This window comes from Prosopis cineraria, unplaced genomic scaffold (assembly GCF_029017545.1).
Source record: "Prosopis cineraria cultivar Desert tree isolate PC_DT_omini unplaced genomic scaffold, ASM2901754v1 PC2017, whole genome shotgun sequence".
NCBI classification, from domain to species: Eukaryota; Viridiplantae; Streptophyta; class Magnoliopsida; order Fabales; family Fabaceae; genus Prosopis; species Prosopis cineraria.
In genome coordinates this window covers 465-24,418 of record NW_026557342.1, presented here as the reverse complement: position 1 = coordinate 24,418, position 23,954 = coordinate 465, and the positions used below count along the sequence as shown (strand labels likewise).

The following is a 23,954-nucleotide window of genomic DNA, read 5'->3' as shown; positions in this document are numbered from 1 at the left end:
AAAGATACTTGTATATACAGGACTAACACTTGTACAATTAAACATATGCTATTAATATAATCGCTTATTAATTTGAATGGGTTGAATGTTATAATGATAGTTACTTGTCAAAGATCAAATGGATACTTGTTTATGCAAGACCAACACATATATAATTAAATCTATGATATTAATTATAGTCACTTGTTAATTTTGAATGGATGGGTGATAATTATGTAAGGTTATTTGTCAATTTGACGTAGTAGTTATGATGTGTAGGAGGAGACAATTGAGCATGTTCTATTCTTGTGTCCATGGACAAGGATGGTTTGGTTTGATCGCCATTGGCATTGAAGTTTAGCAAAAGAAGGTAGCAGGTTTGATAAATGCTTGAAGATTCTCTAATGTGTCGAATTTTGGTGCTGATGATTATGCAGTAGCACTATTTTCAGCTTTAATGTTTGGTCAATCTGAAAGGTAGGTGCAGGTTGTGTTTGAAGGTGTAGAGATGGATGTGAATTATTGCATCTCCAATGTAGTGGGCTTAGTGAAGGAATTATGGTTTTTTGTTTGGATAAGTAGAGTATGAAGCGGACTGATGTAGCCAGTAGTGAGAGAGCACTATCCTGGTGTAAGCTTGATGTGGGAACAGTGAAAATTAACATTGATGGGGCTTTGTTGGTGCTAAGAGTGGTAGAGCAGCCATTAGTGTGGTTGGAAGGGATAGTAATGGCTTTTGAAACTGATGTGAAGAGCTTTATAGGAGGTGAAGTGGCAGGACATGAAGGGGTGTGACTGGAGTTATTGGGATGTTTTGAATCAGTGTTTTGTGCAATGGAGATCTGTTGTGCGCTGTGGTCTGTCTATCGTTTCAAGGATGGGCAATTATGCTGCTGATTCCATTGCAGCACATTCTATGAGAGGTATGGTAGCATTAGGATGGCTGTGCAAGCTACCATCTTCTTTGGTTGCTATTTTGCAAGATGATCCTCATGGCAAAAATACTGAAGCACGGAAGAAAACAGGGATTGTTGATTTTTTTCAGGCTTTAAACAAGGTAGGATGCAGTTGTATTTGGTTTTGTTGTTGATTTCTGTTTTTTAGGTTGTAATGTTTAAGTTCATTGCTTTCCTTGTTTTTCTTTTACGAGGTGAATTAGTGTGTGTAATATTTGTTTTGGTAATAAATAAATTGGCTGTTTTGTTTTTTTTTTTAAAAAAATATTTAAAGTACAGTCATTTTTATATTTTTAAGTTTTTCTTTAATATAAAAACTTTTTGTGGATCTTCGATGATAATTTTTCAAAAAAAAAAAATTGTTGAATATTAAACAGAAACTAGAGGTATGGATATGAAACTTTCACTGCAGTCTTAAAGAAGCAAGCTAATTTCATTTAGCAGCCTGCACTTGCAGTTTCCAATTTAGCGTTTTATAGCGGCATTTATGGGTTCTTCGCAAGTTAAATGAAGGATTAATTCTAGCATGAAAGATACTCATCCATCAAAATATCTAATACTGAAAAGCTCATATTGACGTCAAGATTATGTCTCATTTCACCTCAAAAATAATAATACATTAGTTAACCAAAGCGTATGCAAATTGAAGAACATTGATTGTAAGCGATTCAGCAGAAAATAGGCCAATGAAGTTTAATTAACCCTCATGGAATTTGAGATAGATTATACCTTCCATTTCATTTTTGTAAATTTGAGATTGAATTGACTTTTTAATACGATACTGAAAAGTGAGAACTACGCATTCATAATTTAAGCTTCGTAGTCACTATCCGTATTAATCTAGGAGTTTTATCTTGCTATTAATTTTCACAGTGGGACGAATATAACAAGGAATAATTCGAAATATATGTTAACCATGGGGAAAAAAGGAATTCAATGAAACAGTTCAAATTACGCAATCAATTTCCCAAAAAGAGGAACTGGGACCATAAATTCAACCAGCTAAAAAAAAAAAATAGTTCGCTTCGGTGCTGATATATAGCAAGAGTATTGGAACAAAGAAACTTCAATATGTAAACAAAATTAGTAAATAAAAACTTGGAAATTTCTACTGCTGACACTCAACATTAGTACCCTTACACAGCAAAAACGACGATCACTCACTGCTCGCCAGGCATTGTCTTGATAATGTCCGAATCACCTGAAAACAGAAATATAAAAGACAATTGGGGTGACAAAACCATAACTCTTAACTTCATCAGATTGATGTTAGATCTGGATAACTCCAGGTACCAGGATCAATAATGCTGAGGCAGCACACTCTGAAATATTTGCCGCAGGCCGTGCCCAAATCAACGTTGTCTGTTATCAACAGGAAAACCTTGTTTAGAGATTTTTTAATTGAACAGAAACATTCAGAAATCATTCATGTTTATGTCCCTGGACACAAGATACATCAAACATATAAAGAAACACTAGAGCAGCACGCCAGCAACACAACGAAACAACATTGTCTGTTTCTATCTCCACTTGAGACTTGAGAGGGCACCTTGTCATTCACTCACTTGAGAAGATATCTAAAACTGAATCTGCATCCTTTTAATTAGAACCCTGAATAGTTAATCTAGACAATGTAAATCTGTTCTTAGCTCACACGGTAGTGCATTTAAATAGATCAGTCTTTTAGCCTCACCGTACAAGAGCATCAGGATTCATTAGGGCATGAGGAAAAAATTCAATTATCCCCTGGAGTAACAGAAAAAAGAACAGCCAGCTATTTTCAAGCTAGCATGCTTAAGCATGGTCATATGAACCTTGAGTACAATCAAGTGAAATTGGAGTAAGAATTCGAAAGCTAGTTCAAAAGGTCATATCAACCTTCACACATATCTATTGTAAATGGTTCTACATCCAGAACTAAAGAAAAGGTCAATCCTTTTGCCCAAAAAAAAAAAAAGACCAAGGTCAACCAAACAAGCAAAATGGAAACCACCATCAAAACACAAAACAGTTCACTGACAATCAGGAGATAAAAGTTTTGCAATCAAGAACTGACTTCCATTGTAATGGTGAACTCCAACTTTTGCCAACATGGCATAGTACTCTATTTCTGACTTTCGGAGGGGCGGGCAATTGTTGGCGATAATAATCAATTTTCCTGCAAGGAGGAGAACATTAAAGACACTATTCAACTTTTGACCCCAAAAAAAAAAATACTTAATTATTTGAAAAAAAATTAAACAATATGTAGCAAAATACTCATAACAGCAACATCCATCACAACTCTAGTTATAATCTGCGCAATTAATTCACTTCAAATTCAATGTTCTTCCCCTTCACCGTTTGTGCATGAATTCATTATAATCTAAAAGGAAGACCCTGAAAATCAACTCTACAGCAGCAAATACAAATCGAAATTTCACTGTGACCATCCAACGCTTCTTTTAAGATCCCACAGCAATCCAGACTCCAAAACCTAAACAGAAACTTTTTTTTATCAAGCATATCAATTAACAGAATTATAAATCGCCCAGCCTAACTCGACAACATTGCATTTGCATCGCGTATTAATTAAAAATTCAACATCAGAACCACTTAATACAATTTCACTGAATGCCAAAGTAGAAAAAGAGCAACTGGATCAAAGAAAGCAAATGGCTATTGGCTAAAATCCAAACCTTTGGAGCTCCTGAGGGACTTAAGGACCGTTTTATAGCCCAGGGTATACTTCCCACTCTTCATGACAAGAGCGAGCCTGTTGTTAATGCTCTCATGGGTCTTCTTCTGTAAATGAGAGAAACACAGAAATCATCAACTCTGTGCTTGTACAGGGGCGAAGGCCAGGCAAAAGAAAACACACCACTGAAAAATTCTGAATCAGAAACGGAGACCTAAATGCGAACTAAGAACCGAAGCAAGTCGAGCATGAAGGAAATGACACAGAGAGGGTGAAACTTACAGTCTTCTTGGCGGCAACCATGATGGAATTCTACCGGGGAGAGCGGATGCGGAAAACCTAGCAGCTAGAGGCGCAGAGTGAGGCTGGCATGAAAAATGGGGTGCGACTAGGGTTTTTGTGCGAGAGAACAGAGTCTTGCCGTGTTTGAATGTGGACTTACAATATTATTGGGCCGGAATTGTACAGAGTGGCCCAATTTGTAGTCCATCTTGTTCTTCCTACACTTCAATTAATTGTGTCACTGAAGTTAGTAGGCTTCGGATGTCCATGAAAGTATAGTTTCAGAGTTTATTTGGAAATATGTAAAATTAACTAACGACTAAATCAAATCAATAATCATCAAGTATATCAAATCGCTTAGAATTAATGTTAAGAAAATCGAATAGGTCAATGAACCGGTTGAGCTATTGGTTCTTAGTTTAATGGTCAGATTGTGGTCAAATTGTTTATGAATAGATTAATATTTTTAAATAATGCATGCTTGAAATAGAGAGAAATAGTTATTCATAATAATAATAAATATTTAAATTATAAAATAATATATAATTAAAAAAACACAATATATACCAACAATCCATTATCATCCTACAAAACATGCATTCTTATTTCATAATTTGTAATTTATAATCTTATAATATGTACGCAACATCTTGCATGTTTTTTCCCCTTTTCTCAATGCTTGTTAAGTATGAATATATGAAAATTGTAGTTTTAAAAATAAATTAAATTTTTAAAAATAAAAAAGTAAAAAAATTGTGGTGGAAATGAGACTTTTTCTTGAAAAAATAACATAAAATACTTCCAAAACATTCAAATAATGGTAATTAAATATCATTAAATATGATAATTAATTTTCAATTTTTAACAGAAACTTGGTCCCCCCAACTAGAACCCTTGCACCAAAGGCAGACAACCCCTTACATCCAAAACCAAAACACTTGCACTTTAAAGTAAAAGCCTTGCATCGAAGCCAAATCCCTTGCACCTAAAACCAGAACACTTGCACTTTCAAGTAAAAGCCTTGCATGGAAGCCAAATTCCTTGCACTCTAAGCTAAAAAATTTACACCTAAGTCAGACCTCTTACACTTCAAGCTAGAACTCTTGCACTCAAGCTAAAAGCTTTGCACCTTAAGTCAGACCCCTCGCCTCAAAGTCAAAACCTCTCACACCTAAGTGTTGGTTTAGGTGCAAGGCCTCTGGCTTGGGCTCAAGAGATTTGGCTTGGGTATAAGGGTTTTGCCCTAAGGTGCAAAGGGTTTGGCTTAGGTGCAAGACTTTTTGTTTGGCTGCAAGGGTTCTAACTTAAGGTGTAAGGAGTTTGACTTAGGGTGCAATGATTATGTGTTGTGTTATGAAGACATTGATTTACATGTAATCTTCAATCATTTTTATATAATTTTGGCTTGGGTGCAAGGGTTATATGTTATGTTATAACAACATTAATTTATATATGACCCTTAGTTGTTTTCATGTAATTTTGGCTTGGATATAAGGCTTCTAGCTAAAGGTTTTCTCTTAGGTATAAAGCTTTTGGCATGGATACAAAGGTTTTGGCTTGGGTTGCTTTGGGTTTGATTTATGTGCAAGGCTTCTAGCTTAAGTACATGAGTTCTAACTTAGGATGCAAGAAGTCTAGCTTGAGTCAAGGGTTTTGGTTTAGGTACAAGACTTCTCGCTTAAAGTGCAAGGAGGTTAGTTTGGGTACAAAAGTTATATCTTGTATTATAGTATTATTAATTTACATATAATTAATGGTGGTTTACATGTAAATCCATGACATTAATGGGGGTGTCCTCTTTGTGAAATTGATTTTAGCTTTTAAGTGTGTTGAAATTTGAAGTTCGTCTTTTAAGATGTTGTGCCTTAGAATTTGTCATCTTGTATTTTAGCTTTATGTTCTTGTAACTTAGAGTTCTGACTCGTGCATGTGAAGGGTGCTGGGAAAGAACCTTGTCTTGTAATGTTTGTATTAAAACTTATTTTGGATGGAAGAAGGAGAAGATATCTACAAATCCTTCTTCACGAGAACAAACTTCGGTTCAATCCGTCCTACCTCCAATTTTCAGACTTCTTTTGAAAATGATACATAGGTAAATTAAGAGAAGTAAATGATACAGAATTTGATATAATTTAAAACACAAGATTATATCAAATTTAAAACACAAGATCATATCAAATTCTGTATATATATATATATATATATAGCTTCACAAATAGAGAAATTAATCCTTTCGGTTTTTTATTATATCTAACTAACAGAGGATGTCATGTAAATGAAACACATTAAATAAATAAGCTGCATGTAAATGAGGTCTAACATGTGGGTACGTGAATTGTAAAGACAAATTATTAAATTAAAAAAATTACAAGCAAGACATTTTCTTTTGATCATACGTGTAACATTCTAACATTTTGTAACTCGCCCACTCTATTAACACCACTTATGTTGTCATGTTTTATATCATCCCCTAAACCTATGAAATAAAACATTGAATCAATCAACTATTGTTAGTACCATCTTTTTAATCAAATAAATAAAGACAAGAACATACTCCTCCGAATTTTATTTATAAATACTTTTAAGAAGCTTCCACCATAAATTTAATGGAAGGTTAAAAAAAAAAAAACTCATGAAAAAAAAATTAATAACATGACTTAAAAATAGAAACAAAAAATCATTTTTGAACTATGACATTAATGGAATGGCTAAAGCTAGATAGATGCATAACAGCGAGGGGAACATTTCCCAAACTTTAGCCCTAAAGAAGATTGAAAGCCAATGGAAAAGGCAAGCATGCTATTTATTATCACATGTCAAGGTCCATCCAGTTTTGCTTCCTATTTTGATCAACAATCTGTTCAGATTAACCAGAAACATATTCAACTTCAAGCACAGGATATTTTGGAGCGTAGTTTCTATTTCAGTCAGTCAGCAGATTTGTCTGGTTTCCATTCTACTATTGCCAAAGTATGACGACCACCACAAGCAACGAGTTTGGCTATCCACCGTCCATCAGCTGAATTTTCACTTGGATAATTTGGAGGTGGAATGTCAATGGGTACCTCCATTGGCTGACCAGTAGTAACTTTCCTCCCATAACCAAGCCGGCCATGGTCACCGCGACCAAACTGCGAGCAGCCAAGACCGGTAACATCAGAAGCAGAGCTCTTTAAACATAATAAGAATGTTACCGGGAAGGTGGTTAAATAAAGATAATATTAATAATACTTACAGAAAATATTCGCCCATCCCGGGTTAGAGCAACTGAATGAGTACCTCCACAGGAAACCTGATCATAAACCAAATCAAATTTCATCTCAAATTGGAAAATATGCTTAAGCCGAAGTAGTTGGCATACAGTGCTCTTGAAATTGTACAATTCATTATTTCATTAACATGGTTCATGATATCTAATCTACCCCATCTAATGGGAATTTGGGATAAGACTCCTTGTTTCTGCATGGTTCAAGATATTATCTCTCCATAGTGATATATATCATAGAAATCAGGCTCTTGGCCTGGACCACTGTGAATCAGATCCAAGGAAACTTTGCAGGGGCACGGAAAGACATGGGCTGGACTAGAAAACCACTAAAAAGGTTCAACTGTAGCAAATGAAAGAGGTTAAAGGTTAGACAAACAGCCAGCAGGTTCAATTGATCTATCATGAACATACATTGCTGGAACATGGGCTAGACAAACAGCCTGACAGCCTATGACCATTCCCAACATGCTGGAACATGGGTGCAAGGCCACACAGCAATTCGTGCTGAGGGGTATGGCCAACCATCAGCTTCTAATGGGTTAGCAGAGGCAGTTAACCAAGATTCTGCTATACACAGCGCCTGGTTTGATTCAGTAACTTAAGGTAAAATAAGACGCCCAAGATAGGCCATAACAAGGACTCTTTTCCCCTTAGCTCTCAAAATATGTAAAACTAGATGAAGTTGAGGAGAAACCCTTCGATATAGACATATTAGCACGCAACTGAGACAAAGTAGCTGGTCTGTGGCTATGGTTTCTACAGATGTTCCGTTCTCTCATTCGAATAACAGCAAATAATTCAGCTCACTGCACCTCCTATTACAATTTCACAAAACAAACGTATTAGGTGATTCCAAGGCAGACCTGCATATTATGCATGATACAACATACATGCACCGAAATCAAGCACAGCCCCTAAAGGGAGACAAAAATGTGATACCTAGAATTTCTCTCTCTTGGCTCTTACACTATGTTAAACTAAAGGAAACTTAAGTGAAACCTTGGATATATGACTGTGCACCAGGGACTCTAACTTAACCACTGTCCATACAAATGGCTTGACCTTAGAGTAAACCTTAGATTTTCAAATAAGCTTGTCTACATGAAATTTTTCCCCATTGGGAGAATGAAGAAGAAACTGGAAGTAGCATTTAAACAAACAAATACCAGAAAAATCATAGATTGCTGGAAAAATGTGTTATCTCTTCAAGCCAAAAGGAGCATAGGTCTGGAGCATTTCTCTAAGCAGAGGATTATATAAAAGTGGAAATTGCAAGGAACATTTGAGCCCCGCATCAACCAGTAGCTCGGGATGGAAGCATTATGCAAAGAAGTGTACAATGTCCCTTACTTTGATAAACCTTAAGAACATTTACATAACAGTCATACAGATGGTACCTGTACAACATCTTCTCCAGCCAAAAGCTGAACCTTTTGGGGTACCATTTTACTGCTCTTGTCATTATCACCAAATCCAAGCCTCCCATGCTCCCCCCTTCCCCAGCCATATACCTGCAGTAGAGGATAAGGTAATCTTAGAGTCCATTGTCATTGGTTTACTGATTAAAAACCAATATCCACTTGAGCACATTGATTTTCTGACTCTATTCCTTTGCCAAGCAATGGATTATGCAAATCCAACCACATGCCTTTAATTTCATGATAAAAAGTAAAAATCGTACAAGAATAGCTGTCTTAACCATCTTCTCTCTTCATCGATTGTTTTCAGCTATCCAATGTGCTCGTTAAGTCTTCTGGCAACTGAAAAACTAAACCTAATAAATTCCGGAGAAACCAAAACAAAGATCACCTCTCCTTCATCTGTCAATGCAGTTGAATGCCATCCACCAGCTGCAATATCTATCTGAGGTTGCAAACAGATAAAGAAAACTAATTAGTAAGATGTTTTAGATATGAATGATTGACACAAATAAATACTTTAGGGTCAGCAATCAGCAGTTAACTTGAGTATTCAGGTTAAGAAAGAACCATATGGATCAAATTTGCATTAAAAAAAAAAATTAAATGGTTTCCACTATATATAAAGTCAGAGTTGATGAAAAAATTATCATTCCATATAGAATAGAATTAAATTATTGAAAACGAAAATTTTACAAAAGTTTTTTCAAGACAAAAAAACTGTAATAAGGTAGGATAAACAATTAATTTTAAATCCAGAAGCCTAAAGGAACATCAGTTTTTAAGAGCCAGAACCAATATGTTATAGGATAAAAATATATTATTCTGTGATCGTATCTGTTACTGAGACATAGCAATTAAAGGAAAGATATAAAATCAACAAGATTATTCAGGATGAAATACAAACCAGAGTAAGTCCAGAAAGCCCTTGGACAGGAATAGGTTGTGATCTTGGTTGGGTATCACCAGTACCAAGTTGTCCATATTCATTGTTACCCCAAGCCCATAAAGTGCCACCCTCTTGAAGGGCCAAATTATGAAATGCCCCTACAGCAATAACAACAACAACAACAACAACAAGCCTTTATCCCACTAGGTGGGGTCGGCTACATGGATTGCAAGACGCCATTGTGCTCTATCATTTATTAAGCTTTTAGAAATATTATTAATTAAGAGATCACGTTCAACAACTTCCAAGAGTGTTCTCTTAGGCCTTCCTCTACCTCTCTTAATCGGACTCAAAGTTATATGTTCCACTCTTCTCACTGGTGCCTCCCTTGGTCTTCTTTGTACATGCCCAAACCATCTCAACCGATTTTCTACCATTTTTTCCTCAATAGGTGCCACCCTCACTTTTTCACGTATGTGCTCATTTCGAATTTTATCTTTACGTGTATGTCCGCACATCCATCGTAACATTCTCATCTCTGCTACTCCAACTTTATGCTCTTGCTGTCCCGTTAGAGCCCAGCATTCACTACTATATAACATTGCCGGTCTGATAGCAGTACGATAAAACTTTCCTTTAAGTTTATTAGGCACCTTACGGTCACAAATAACTCCTTTAGCTTTTCTCCAATTAAACCACCCAGCTTGAATTCTATGTGAAATATCTCCACTGATTTCGCCATCATTTTGGATAATGGCTCCCAAATATCTAAACTTTTCCACTTGAGGTATAATTTGATCTCCCAATTTCACTTCCAAATTATTTTCGAATAGTCCTTTATCAAATTTACAATATAAATATTCCGTCTTACTTCTACTCAGACGAAAACCTTTCGACTCCAATGTCCTCCTCCATAACTCAAGTTTGCAATTAACCTCTTCTCTTGTCTCTGCTATAAGAACTATATCATCCGCGAAGAGCATACATTTCGGGATTTCCTCTTGAATATGTTCCGTCAAAACATTTAAAATCAAGTTGAACAAATAAGGACTCAGAGATGATCCCTGATGTAGCCCAATCTTTATAGGAAAATCCTTTGTTTGACCACTAGGCGTTCTTATACTAGTTTTTACCCCCTCATACATATCTTGTATGGCTTTAAATGCCCCTACAGCAATGAGCCTAACATTTTCAAGACCTTGCACACGAACAGGTACAGATATCTGTTTTCTGTAAGATTAAGCACAAGGTTTGGAAGTTAGTGCATGAGTCTATGAGATAGACTATTAATTGCATAAATTGAAGAGAATGAATTAAGATGTATAAAACAAAATATTGAGTTAAGCTTTATCAAATATTTACATGTCACCAGGAGGCCAAGGCTGACCCCAGGTCCAAACATGCCCATCTTTTGTAAGCACAACAGAGTGAGTTCCTCCTGCAGCTACCTGTGCCTCAAGCAATCAGGGATACATCAGACACCATTCTACCAAGAGCCAGGATACAATATATGTAAATGACGTGCTAATAAAGATAGAGATGAAGAAGCTCCCATGCAAATCCTGATAAATGAACCCATTCGACCATACACTAGAAGGGGAGACTGACATAATTTACTCTAAAGGGGAGATTGACATTAACAAATAACGCTAAAGTATCTCAAATCTTATTCACACCATTCCAATAATATTGTGTATTGATTCTCATTTCTCAATTTACTTCAAAATTGGTGATTTTAATGAGCAGATTCTTTGAAATCTGCCTGCCAACATTTTTGTTTGATCGCTATTTCATTCTTGGCTAGCCTTTAAGAAAACCCATTCCAACATGATTATATATGATAACCATGTAATGTTTTGCTTATATTCACACAGGTGAGGCATGTAAGCAATTACTCAAGAACGTATCAACAGATATCATATTCATTTTACAGAGCCTATCTCAAAAAGGTGAGGCAACATCAGTTTGAGACTGCATGAAACGTGGGTATCCCCACCATCTTCCCAAATTAAAAAACCAACAAAAACAAAGTGCCAAAAAATGGGCTACTACTATTCTTAAGAGCCTCACGTGAATATTTTGATTCATATAACTCACAAGTAGAATGGTGATTGGATTTCAACTTAATTTTCAAATGGTGGATTTCATGCATATGCTGCCATGCCATTGCAGTTCTCTGGTGGCATGTCTCGTTTATGCAATGTGATTCTGTTATAGAGGACATCATTGAAAAAACTTGCTATACTTCCATTGATGTTTAAGAAAACAAGGATAAATTTTCTTCACCGTGTTAAACAACAAGCAACTTAAACATCTGAGAAAGATAGCAGTATCAAGTCAGGAAATCTAAAATATTTCCATTGGAATTGTATGTGCATGAAAATTACTGACCAAGAAATGCCATACACAGAACTACAACTATCCTCAGAAACAAAGAGGACTCTTCATCTATTTGTTAGAGTATAGGACTCTGCCTATGCCAACGGCAGTCACATGCCTTAGTTACCTGACGAACAACAAGTTTAGGGGCACAACGCTGAGGGTTCACTATATCTCTCCTCAAAGGTCTACCAGTGTCATCCTTCCTCTCAGGTTCTTCACCACATTGCCCATATTCATTTCCACCTGAAACCAATGATATTTGATATATTAAATACATATAAAAGATTATAAACATGGACATTGACATGGAAACAGTGCATAATATGAATATAGACACCTCATCAAAACAAAATCCAGTGTCAAAGTGACAGTTGAAGCATTACATTGTGTCAGAAGCAAATCCTCTAAAGTTGAGATCCCTGGATTCCTATGAAGTTTTCCTTTTTTGATATTTTCTCCTTTTAATTATTTTTTTATAAAACATGACATCTTCTTTCTCTTTCTTAAAAAGGCAAATTTCATGAAATTCACAGATTTTCAACTTCAAAGGATTTATTCCCCATTGTGTCAAAAATACAAATGTCTAACTCTAACACATACATATATGGACATAGTTCCAATTTTTAGTGTCTGTGTCATGAACCGTAGATTGTGGCCAAGGTTTATAGTAGGAGAGGGAAGTAAACTAAAGAAATGATGAAACAATCCAGAAAAGGAATGAATTAGGCAATTAACACAATGGAGAGGATAAAACAACAGAGAAAAGGCAGGGATCTAATGGTCTGAACTCTGGGCAATGATCAAAATAATCATAAGGCTGATTGCTTGATTTTATGCTAAATATTTTCAGGTTTGAATGACTGAAAGCATGTTGAATCATTAAAGTAGCCTTGGAGAGAGACTACCCTCTCTAAAGCCAGAGTTTTATTTTCTTACAGCTGTAATTTGGAATTCCTTTTTTCTGTAATTCTTACATTTAAAAAAACCACCTTAGTGTACTTGATAGAAGTAAGTGGCTTGCAGTACATAAGCTGAGAATAATAAACATGCAGCAGAGTTTCATCTCTGTGCTTCGTAAATAAAAATTCATTGGATCTTTCTTAGTCTTGAAAAGCTAAAAGCAAAGCAACAAAATGCATTTCCCCATCTTCAAATTTATATCAACATTTTTTTTTTAATTTCAAGAACTTTAAACGTAATATACAATCAATTTTGCCTAACAGTTTATTCAACAAAAGAAAGAACAGAAAATATGAGAAACTCAATGCATTGTAGAATGATTAAAGCATACCGAGGAAAAAGAAGGGAGAAGAAAGAAGAAATTTCATCAGAAAGATACACCAAATAAAACTGCTATACAGCAAAAGGCTCTAGCCCACACGAAATCAAACTTCAAATTGTGTCTGTCTCTACAAACAACCTGGACTAAAATCCTATAATTCCTCCCCAAATTCTTAATCATTGAAATAAGCATTCCATAGCTTCTTAAGCGTATAAATCCTCTTTATTAAGCCACTTAAGGAATGTCAATGTATATGACCAACAAATGTAACTTTTATTGCAAACATCCATGGATTCCAAAATTTATTAACCGGTGTATTCTCATTGAGCCAAATATATAGAATAATATTATTGAATACCCCAGGCGTAAGCTCGGCCTTGATCATCAACAGCCAGACAGTGCCACCCGCCAATCGCCGCCTAGCATTGGAAAACAGGGCCACAAGTTAATTATGCCAATAAAAATAGCATAATACCATTACCCGAAGTTCATATATCCAAATAGAATACCTGAACAATTTTAACATTGGCAAGTGCTTTAACCTGGCTGGGAATATTTTCAGTTTTGGTTTCAGGAGGGTGCCCAAGTGTTCCTCTTTGGTTCCACCCCCATGTAAATAACTACACCAAATACACACATGTTCAATAAACTAAGATAACGTAATAAAAGATTTCAAGAAATGCATTCTCGAAGGCAATTAAGCTTCATGTGTAGTAAAGATTGAAGCAAAAGCAGAATACAGCAAACACGGAAAAAGGGGGGGAGGGGAACCTTGCCGTCTTCGCATATGGCTAAAGAGTTCCTGCTACCAGCAACGACCGAGCGGACCTTGTGGGACTCGAGAGCTCTGACAACGCAGACCCATTCTTTCTCTTCATTGTTGCCGATTCCCAATTGCCCATCTTCCCCAGAGCCCCTGAAAGAAGAATCAGAATAAACAACTGCCACGCATGAATACCCAAAAAAAAAAAAAAACCAGTTTGCAGAAGCTCAACCACGCAATGATTGCGGAATCGGAGGCCATTAGAGAGAGAGAGAGAGAGAGAGAGTGGGGACTGTAGCCGAAGAGAGAGGAAAGTAAACGACGCCTTTGGGTACTGCTGAGTGACTGTGTGAGACACAAAACCGTCGGCGCACTCACTGACAGCGAACAGATTCGAGAGTGTGTTTGCGGAACAGAGACACGTAGATGCAAGTGTATGTTTGGTTTTTAATTTACACATGACAAAAGCATATTTAGCGGTCTAACTATTTATTAAATTTGATAAAAAATACATTTAAGATATGATTTAATAAATATTAACCGCAATTTGAAGTCAATGCTTGATTGGGTTGGCGTTTGCATCCCAATTCCTGATCTACTCGAAGCAACGCAGTATGATTAGAAGTACGGGTACAAAACCGAGACGTCCTGACAAAAGTGACTGAGAAATTTAGATAATAATATTTATTAAATTATATAGTAACTTGTTAAATGGAAACAACAGAAACACATCAAAAGAGAGTGATAATTAAGGGTCTATTAAAAATATTAATTTCAATTACGAATTGTAAAATTTTAAAATTAGAGTTAAGATCATGGTCTTTAATTGTGATAAAAAAAATATAATTTATAAGGTAGAATTTACTAACGCGACTTGAGAATTCACTAATCCAACTTGAGAAAATTACTAACGTATATCGTAAAAACATGAAATCCCACTTGAAAATGGAATGTTTAACAAAAAAGTCCCTTGGGAATTCACTAACTAGACTTGAAAATTTTTTTAATGTATATTGTGAAAAAATGAAACCCCACTTGAGAATCATTAATAAAAAGTGACTTATCCAAATTAGTGTTTTTTATTAAACAATCGATTCCCAAGTGAAGTTTCATGTTTTCACAATATATGTTAGAAATTTTTTCAAGTCTAGTTAGTGAATTCTCAAGTGGCGCTTTTTGTTAAACATTTCATTTTCAAGTAGGGTTTTATATTTTCATAATATACATTACAAATTTTCTCAAGTTGGATTAGTGAATTTTCAAGTGGTAATAATCAATCCCACCTCATAAATTACATTTTTTTAATCACAATTAAGGACCATAATCCTTAACTAGGATTTCAAAATTTCACGGTCCGTAATTGGGATTAATGTTCATGGTCCGTAATTGGGATTAATGTTCTTAACAGGTCCTTAATTGTCATTCTCCCATACATAAATTGAAGAAAAAATTAATTTTTTAGTCCTTTAACTTTTAACTTACTTGTAACTCAATCCCTCAACTATGACTCGCTGCGACTCAATCCCTCAACTATAACTCGCTGTAACTCAGTTCTTCAACTTTTGATTTACCTATAACTCGATCCTTATTTTTTAATTTTTTTAAAATTTTTTTATCAAATAAGAGGGATAAAAAAATGCTCATATGTTATTTTAAAATACTATCTTTTTATTCATTAATGTGAGATATAAGTTAATATAAAAAAAATTAACAAAGGTTAAGAGATTAATTTGTAAGTGATTCAAAAGTTGAGGGATTGAGTTATAAGCGAGTTATAGTTGAGGAATCGAGTTACAAGTGACTTAAAAGTTAAAAGACTAAAAGATTAATTTTTTCTAAATTTAATATAGTAATTACAATTACAATTATAATTTAAAGTAAAAAACATAACAATAATTATAAATGACCTCAACCCACAAATAGTATTGTATTCCATAATTAAAGTGAGCAAATAGTTATATAAAAAGAACATAAACTAAATAAAATAATATATATACTTTAACTTTAATTGAATAAATAAAGTTTTAAATATTAATAAAAGAAAATAAAAATATAGTAATATATTCAAGAACGGAATAGGATGTCTTGATAGTGATCCTATGTCTTATCACATCCCAAACATATTTTTCATCCTATCTCCTTTTTTGAAACAAGATAAATCCAACTTGATATGATCGAAAACAAAACTAGATTGACTAGGGCAGAACAAACATAAACACTCCTAATTAGAAGTTCTTTCATTTTTAACTTCTCTTAAGCTCAGGTCCAAGTTACCCAAAGCATTATGATTTTTTTTTTGAATATAAAGTCACGAAAAAATCATGTAAAAAAAAAATTAAGTCAAGCCAAGACTTGTAAGGAGTTGACATCTTGAGTGTGAATCATCCAAGCTATCATTATGGTACAAAGCATTATCATTCAAACTATTGTGGTAATTTAGATTTCTGCGTAGCCACCCCTCGTTGACATTGCTAGGTCCAACTAGAGTTATGTTAAGAACCTTCAAGAGACAAGGTGGAGATTATGGGCTTGGGAATAAATATTGAACTCAAAAAGAACTTGGGAGCAGGTTTATTAATTAATTGAAAGAATTTTAGTTAAGGATTAAAGAAGAAACTTGATTATTAGTGGGTCTCAAAAGGTTCTAAAATTTTAATTCAATTTAAAGGAGAAAAGTCTAAATAATTTTAACAGTGAAAAGACCAAAATATCTTTCACTTGTTATGCAGAATCATTATTTCTTAATTTTCTTACTTCATTTATTAATTTATCAATATCACTAATAAATTATATGCATCCATTTGTCAGATAATCAGTGACATTAGTTGTTAATTTGCTAACTTTATTTGTTAATTTACTAACATCAATTGTAAATTAAAAAACTTATTAGTAATTTACAATTGATGTTAGTAAATTATAAGACCTGTTAATAATTTACAACAAATGTTAATAAATTAACAAGTAAAGTTAGCAATTTAACAACTAATATTGCTGCTTATGATTGAACAACTGATGTTAAGTCTTATATAATTATTAACATGTTAACTCATGTAATTTACAACTCATATTAGTAAATTAACAAGTGAAGTAATAAAATTAATAACTAATGATTTTGCATAAAAAGTGAAGGGTATTTTGGTTTTTTTACTGTTGAAATTATTTTGTCTTTTCTTACCTGGATTGAACTAAAGTTTCATAATCTTTTGGGACCCACTAGTAATTAAGTTTCTTCCCTGGTCCTTAACTGAAACACTCTCTAATTAATTTCCTAATTAAGTCTCTTCCATGATCCTTAATCTGTGACTTTTTTTACATATGTAAGAATTTGCCGACTACTAAACTATAAAATCATTGACTAAAATGATCTCTTTCATCCCTTTAGTTTTCTTCAATGAAATTGATCCCAACATCTTATATCGTACCCACACTTGACATTTGTGATTGCATGTTGTTCAACCTATTATAATGAACGCATCCTCTTGCATTACTCATACTGATTTTATTTATAAATTATTTCTAACATATTTTATTAGAATTAAAAAAATCTTAAACATCATTAATTCTGTCTTAAAATTTAATAAGTTTTTACTCTATCTCTTAATAAGGACAAAAGAAATTATTTCTCATCTTAGCATCTAATAAGAGCATAAAGGTAAAAATAAATATAAAAAATAGTGAAGTGCCATATAAATAAAATCAAAATCAATCTTCTCTCTTTATTTTATAAATAAAACCAAATGAGTACATAAACTTCTCTCTTTATTTTATAAATAAAACTAAATGAGTACATAAAGAACATTCACATGCTTCTCTCCCTCACGAGTGAGACTCAATTATGATTCTCACCTCATTTTCTGAGTTTTGGAAATCACCTTTGGTTCTTCTCCATGTTTATGTCTACTCTCAGCATTTTGTTCTTCAGTCGCTTGGAATTGAAGCCCATGTCTATGAAAGTAAGACTCAAGTTTTATTTAAACATGTTTATTTATTTTTATTTACGTACATTATCCTTAAATCTAAATTTGATTTTAATATTATTGGATTTAATTGGACATAATTTTTGCAACATATTTTTTTACTTACAAATTTTGTATCCTCAATCTTGTTTTATAAACAATTGAGTTCCTTCCACAAATTAATTATAATTGTTTTTGTACACTTTTGATCTTAAATATAAATTACATTCTAAAAATATTTTTATGATCTTAGATATAAGTTATCTTGCAACTAATTAATATCATTAACTATTTTTTTAGATTAAGGGTCATTTTTGTTCCTTAACTATACGTGAAAGGTCACAGGCATCCTAAACTCAACTATGTCTAAGGGTCAATTATATCCCTCAACTCCAGAGATCATTTGTTTTGTCACCTTACCATTTACTCCATGTATTTTGATCATTTTATGGCTTTATGGGGTCTATAATTTTGCACATTTATTAAGCCATATATGCCGGATCATTAGCTAAGTTGGTTGATGATTTGTTTTGACTGTGTTACATGGCATTTAGGCTCTAGAAAAAGAAAAAAGAAAAAATGAGGAGTATCGAGGCATTCAAATTGAAGCTTCCATCTACCATAGGCCATCTTCTACATTTATCTCCATCTTAGACCAAGTATGAGCTCATTGTTGGATATGAGTACAATGTCACCAATAAGTTTAGTAGATGATTCTGTAGGTTTTTCATCGAGCATCAGTCGAAAGAGGGTCTCATTCAAAAGTTAAGAAGCTAAAGATGTGGACTACCCACATCTATTGAGGTTTTGTTTTTGTGGAAAAATAGCATTGATGCGGACATCGTGGATCGATTACAACCTTATAAGAAGATTTTTTTGGTGTAAAAACTACCACCATATATTCTTTAACACTATTCTCCCTTGATCTAAGTTTGTTTGGTTTGGACATTGAGTGTTGAGTATGATTGTTAGGGTAGATGTCGTTTTTCTCATGGCTAAACAACGAAATGAAGGAAAGGTTGAAGCAAGTTATTCTTGAGCTCTAAGGTCATATTAAAGGTTGACTAAAGAGAATAAACGGCTATGTGTAAGAAGAAGAGAGAAGAAAGAAGGTCGCAAAGTAGAGATTAATGGCTATGTGGATTGGATAAGACAAAAAAGAAGCAAAAGATGACAATAGGTGTTTTAATATTGTCTTGAGTGTTGTCCCTTGGGTACAAATGACTCGTGTAGAAAATTACCTAAAGTACACAAGTTGTTTAGTTGTTGGTTGTCATGAGGATATTATCGAAGATTAGATTGATTGGGACCATTGTAAAATCTCTCATACTATGCTCCAATTAACTTGAATTTTATGATAATCAAGGAATTATCCCAAGAGATTACCAACTGTATAAGATTTACAAAAAGGGGATTTCAAGTTTTCAAAATTAACAACATTATCATATCCTTTCCAATTTAAAATCAGAGTAATTAAATGTATGTGGAAGCATGAAATCATTTGCAATTTAAAGCATTTTCTTAATAAGTATAAATAACAAATCAGGGTAAGAGGAAACAGACAAATGTGTCGAGGCTTATGGGACATGCGCCGCAGCATGTTGCCTCTATGCCATATGCCGTGGCTTATGCTCCATGCGTCACGACACATTGCACGGTTTTGATAAAGTATTTCTATTAGTTGACAATATCAAAGTTGAGCTTTTGACGCACCTTATTTCTCCATCTAACGTTCGATTGAGGTGATTTAAATATTTATAGAGAGCTTTCTTCTAGCTTGAACTAATGATTTTAGTTTCACGATCAAATTATTTTTTAGTCAAGAGTTGGACACCCATTTCAGAAATCACTCTTACAATAGGTGCCCAAAATACATACCAACAGCTAAAAACCTCAAAAACACCCTAGACTACACTCAATAAACCAAAACAAACTTGTGTAATACACCATATCACAAACTCATCATTTCAAACACCTTTTCAATACTCAACCCTTTAGTTTCAAAAATAATAGAGGGAGTCTTAATATCATAAATTATTCATTAATCACATGAAATTGATGATATTGCTAACTAGGAATTTACACATGCACTTACTTGCATTACATGTTATCAATGATAAATTATACATTTTGGGCCTTAAGTTGAGTATGCGTATGAATTGTGAAATCTAGAAAGGGCCAAAATGCATAATTTATCATTGATAACATGTAATGCAAGTAAGTGCACCTATAAACTCCTAGTTGGTAATATCATCAATAGATATAAACATATAATATTCAAATAAAGAGGCCTACAGATTTAGGATCACAGTCCTAAACCTCGGTTTGTTTCCCTTAGTCTTCTCCTAACAAGCTAGTTCTTGTAATATTAAAAATAATGGGATAAGTAAAACTATTCAGTAAGCAAGGTTTATCTAACTCAGACTAATGTATGTCAATCAATTTAAATACAAGTGGCAACTACTACCATTCTTAAAACAATTTAACATGTTCGAGCACATATTTGTACTTTCCAATAACACAAACATATAATCACGGAATGACAATACACTACCTCATTTTCATAAAGTTATAAACCACTAGTATTTATCACGAGGGTCATAATACAGACAACCATGTGTCCTTTTTTTCTCTATATGCATGACGTACCTCCCTTATATCTTCCTTATGCTTTTAACATGAAACTATGAGCTACATTGGGATCATTTAGGAATTGAGACTACCCTAGCCATTTACTCATGAGGGGTTACCTAACTAAGGTTTCTCATCTCATTTGTAGTTTACGATTTCCCCCATCTTTCATACTGTAGGGTGTCATTCTCCTTAGACTAACTTTCATATTGAACAAGTGGAAAAACTAGCTAGGTTCAAGTTCCTCGTTCAAGAAGTGGGATAGTCTCTTATCAAACAAGTGGGACAATAAATATAACAAATTCAGGCAAACCATGGAGCTATAATAATAGCCTTATCATGTGAATTTTAATTCTCTACTCTTCTTTCTAGGGGAACTCCCGCTCTTATAATCATACAATGCATAATAATGCAATATTTTAGAGCATGCGATTACTCAAAATATAGAAATGCTTAATATCATCATTATATTCAACCCATGCGTGAACATCACATAGATACGTATAACTAAATCATTGAACTCCGCTTTATTTTATATCGTTGAACTCCTCACTACACACACTTGTTGAACTCCACAAACAATATATCATAAAACTCACAAACACTATTTCATTTTACTTTTCACACATCAAGTCATTAAACTCCGCTTAACATATAATCATCAAACTCCATTAATAAATCACATCATTAAACTCTAAAGAAACAATGTCATTGAACTTTACAAATTATTATAGTAGATTTTCAAATAATTCATGCCACAGTTGCATTTTATTCAATTTCAATTATCAAATATAAATCAATAAATCAATCAACACACACAAAAGCATAAGAAAGAAGTCCCCCGGTTACCTCAAACTTTTAAGAGGTTAAAAGTTTATCCCTCAAATTCACACTTCCAAGGCTTCATAAAGCTTGAATGGGACCCAAAGAGTATTTATGCAACAGGATTCACAACAACAATCATTAATAACTTCTTAAAGACAATTTGCCATACCTAAGTCACACTTCAACTCTCTCAAAATTCAATTCCCTCAAATACAAGGGGATATCCATAAGGTTTTTTAACTTCCTCTAACACCATTAGCTTTATTGAACTTCTAAATAACCAGTAATGATGTCACATTGCTCCAACCACCTCATTAATGATGGAAATTCATGTATTTATTACCCTACAACCACTAAAACTCACAACATCATAAATATTAGATTTTAATAGATTAAACAACTCTCATTAACTCTATTGAAGTTAATATTTTTGGACCCATCGTCTCTATGGATCAAAAATTATTTTTCTCAACTAAATCTTAACTTTTAAATTCAAGAAAAATGGAAGAGGAAGAGAGATTTAAACTTAGGGAACTTACCTCCAGTGTTTGAAAGCTCTAAAACACTCCTAATGTTTAATTCTTCAAGCCTTAGCAGAGCTCTTTTACTTCTCCTTTGTTTCTCTTCTATTTTCTATCAATTTTCATGTCTTATTTCTACAGATTTGTCACCATGTGGCACAAAAAGTGATTAGTTGCTTCCTGGTGGCTTGTGCACTGCGGTATGTGGCATAGAGCCAATTCTATTCTCTTTTCTTACTTTTTCATGCTCGAATGACCTGACCTCACTTTGGATTCAATCTTGAGGTTGAATTGTAACCCATAACACTCGTTAGCCCTTTGTAGCCACACACCACACAAATTACTTAATTAATTTCATTTATTTAACTAATTAGGGATTAACTTCTCTAGGATGTCACAGCTATTAAATATTTGGAAACTTGTAAGAAGAAATGAAGAATGGTGTCCTTGTGCATTTATTGTGGAAAATTGAAATGGGCTTGTCTATCCATGTTTCTTTATCCTTTTATTTATAATGCATTTATGAAACTTTATAAATAGTCCTATGAAGGTTGAACAACTAAAGTAAACTATAATAACTTTATATGAAAATAGAAGAATGAACAATAAACCTTTGAATGTTGGACAACATGACAATAGCATTAATCAAAATAGTTATCAAGTTATAAAATACTCAAGCCTGTGTAATCAAAACACTAGTAAATTACTTTGCCATAGCAAACATAGACTTAGACACATTTAAGTGACACAGCAAATTATAAAGTCTTAACACAATCATCCAACCAACATTAATTTTGTTGTCCATATAATAGCTCCACACAAAGCAAAAAAAAAAACTATGACAAACCAAAAGGAAGGCCCTAAGACAAACTAAATGACAGTCTCTTTTCCCTTTAATCTTTATTGTTTAACCATCCTTTGTCTTTGACCTTCAAGGTGGGTGCTACTAACACTAGGATTCCTTTGCCATCTTATACCTGGTGGCTTGAATAGGAGGTTTAAGGGTTGGCCAACATCTGAACCAAAATCTCTTGATGTAATCTTCCTAATTGGTGTACTAGTTGTTGTTTACTTCTCTTTTCACAACTACTCTCATTTAGGATCACAAACCTTGTTTCTAGATTTTTGTTATAATGCACATATTCCTTAATTGTGCCCTCTTTAAGTACCACCTTTGATGGCAATCTAGGCTCTATATGTAAAGTGTAATATGTGTTATTGTATAGTATAAATAAGTGAATTTCAATCGATTACTACAAAAGCTATAAACTAAATTTACATTGTAAATTGTCTTTCATGTGACTTCATCAACTTAGATCCCCATGCCAACCTCAATCCTAAGTCAATATATTGCTATACTTCAAAATATTCTATTGGTACATTAGTGTCAGTTGTAGGAGTAAGTGGTGGGGTAAGTCTCTAGCTCATAAATTATTAAGTAACTTGGCTACTTTGAGTTGGTTGTTATTAAAAGTGTGTCTTAAGTTGTTCCTGTGATTTCCTAACCTTTTTTGGTCATAGTTGCTCACTAGTAAAAGGCCTCTGTACAATATACACATAAATGGTCAAGTAAAAATAAAGTATATAGAAATGGTGAAGCCAATACATGTAAAATGCAAGTGCAAATACATACATATTTGCAATATGACTTGTTGTGACCTTACTGGTGACAAAAACTGTAGGTCATTTTCACACACTTTTTATTAAGTTTCTTAACTTGAGATTTAGGCATATCAACATTTCCACTTCCCTCAACCACATGCTTTTTAATTTGTTGTAAAGCTCAATTTTTCCTTCTCCTCATACACTCATCAGTCCTTGATCTCTTCTTTTTAGGCCTCCTTGGTAAGGTTTCAATTAGTAGCAGGAGCTTTATAGGTTTTAATTTTTTAATCTTCCAAAATTTGTTGACCTCTCACAAGTTGAAATTTAACCTTATAGTTATGCATATGTGCTTATTTATGGTAATAGTTAGATATTTGGGATTAGGGCTTAATTTTTGCATGATACATTGCACATATGGCATGTTGGCATGAGATCCCAATTAAATTTCATGCCCTGTTAATGCATGTCATTCATTTTAAAAAGACAATACGCCTATCTTGGTCCTCAATCACTTCATACC

At 33.8% G+C, this 23,954-nt stretch overlaps 2 protein-coding genes across 4 annotated transcripts; both read right to left on the bottom strand.

Moving 5' to 3' along the window:
* Positions 1–1,857: 1,857 nt before the first annotated feature.
* LOC129301287 (60S ribosomal protein L30) lies at positions 1,858–4,035 on the bottom strand. The gene is made up of 5 exons (XM_054939861.1): positions 3,895–4,035; positions 3,614–3,719; positions 2,992–3,093; positions 2,229–2,297; positions 1,858–2,136 (listed from the first exon to the last, which is right to left on the bottom strand). Exons 1-5 carry the CDS (start codon positions 3,913–3,915, stop codon positions 2,096–2,098), a joined length of 339 nt encoding a protein of 112 aa, XP_054795836.1. The 5' UTR covers positions 3,916–4,035; the 3' UTR covers positions 1,858–2,095.
* Positions 4,036–6,678: 2,643 nt separating this feature from the next.
* On the bottom strand, positions 6,679–14,315 carry LOC129301286 (ultraviolet-B receptor UVR8-like). 3 transcript variants are annotated; one of them, XR_008590944.1, is made up of 13 exons: positions 14,129–14,315; positions 13,905–14,049; positions 13,643–13,753; positions 13,492–13,552; positions 11,976–12,094; positions 10,832–10,917; positions 10,648–10,699; positions 9,488–9,637; positions 8,972–9,025; positions 8,560–8,673; positions 7,886–7,977; positions 7,130–7,186; positions 6,943–7,025 (listed from the first exon to the last, which is right to left on the bottom strand). XR_008590944.1 is itself a non-coding variant. In XM_054939860.1 (12 exons), exons 1-12 carry the CDS (start codon positions 14,155–14,157, stop codon positions 6,822–6,824), a joined length of 1,182 nt encoding a protein of 393 aa, XP_054795835.1. In that variant the 5' UTR covers positions 14,158–14,307; the 3' UTR covers positions 6,679–6,821. The 3 variants fall into 3 exon arrangements, 1 of the variants encoding a protein (XP_054795835.1); XR_008590945.1 differs by having other exon boundaries at positions 6,944–7,025; positions 7,857–7,977; XM_054939860.1 differs by lacking the exon at positions 7,886–7,977 and having other exon boundaries at positions 6,679–7,025; positions 14,129–14,307.
* Positions 14,316–23,954: the final 9,639 nt, after the last annotated feature.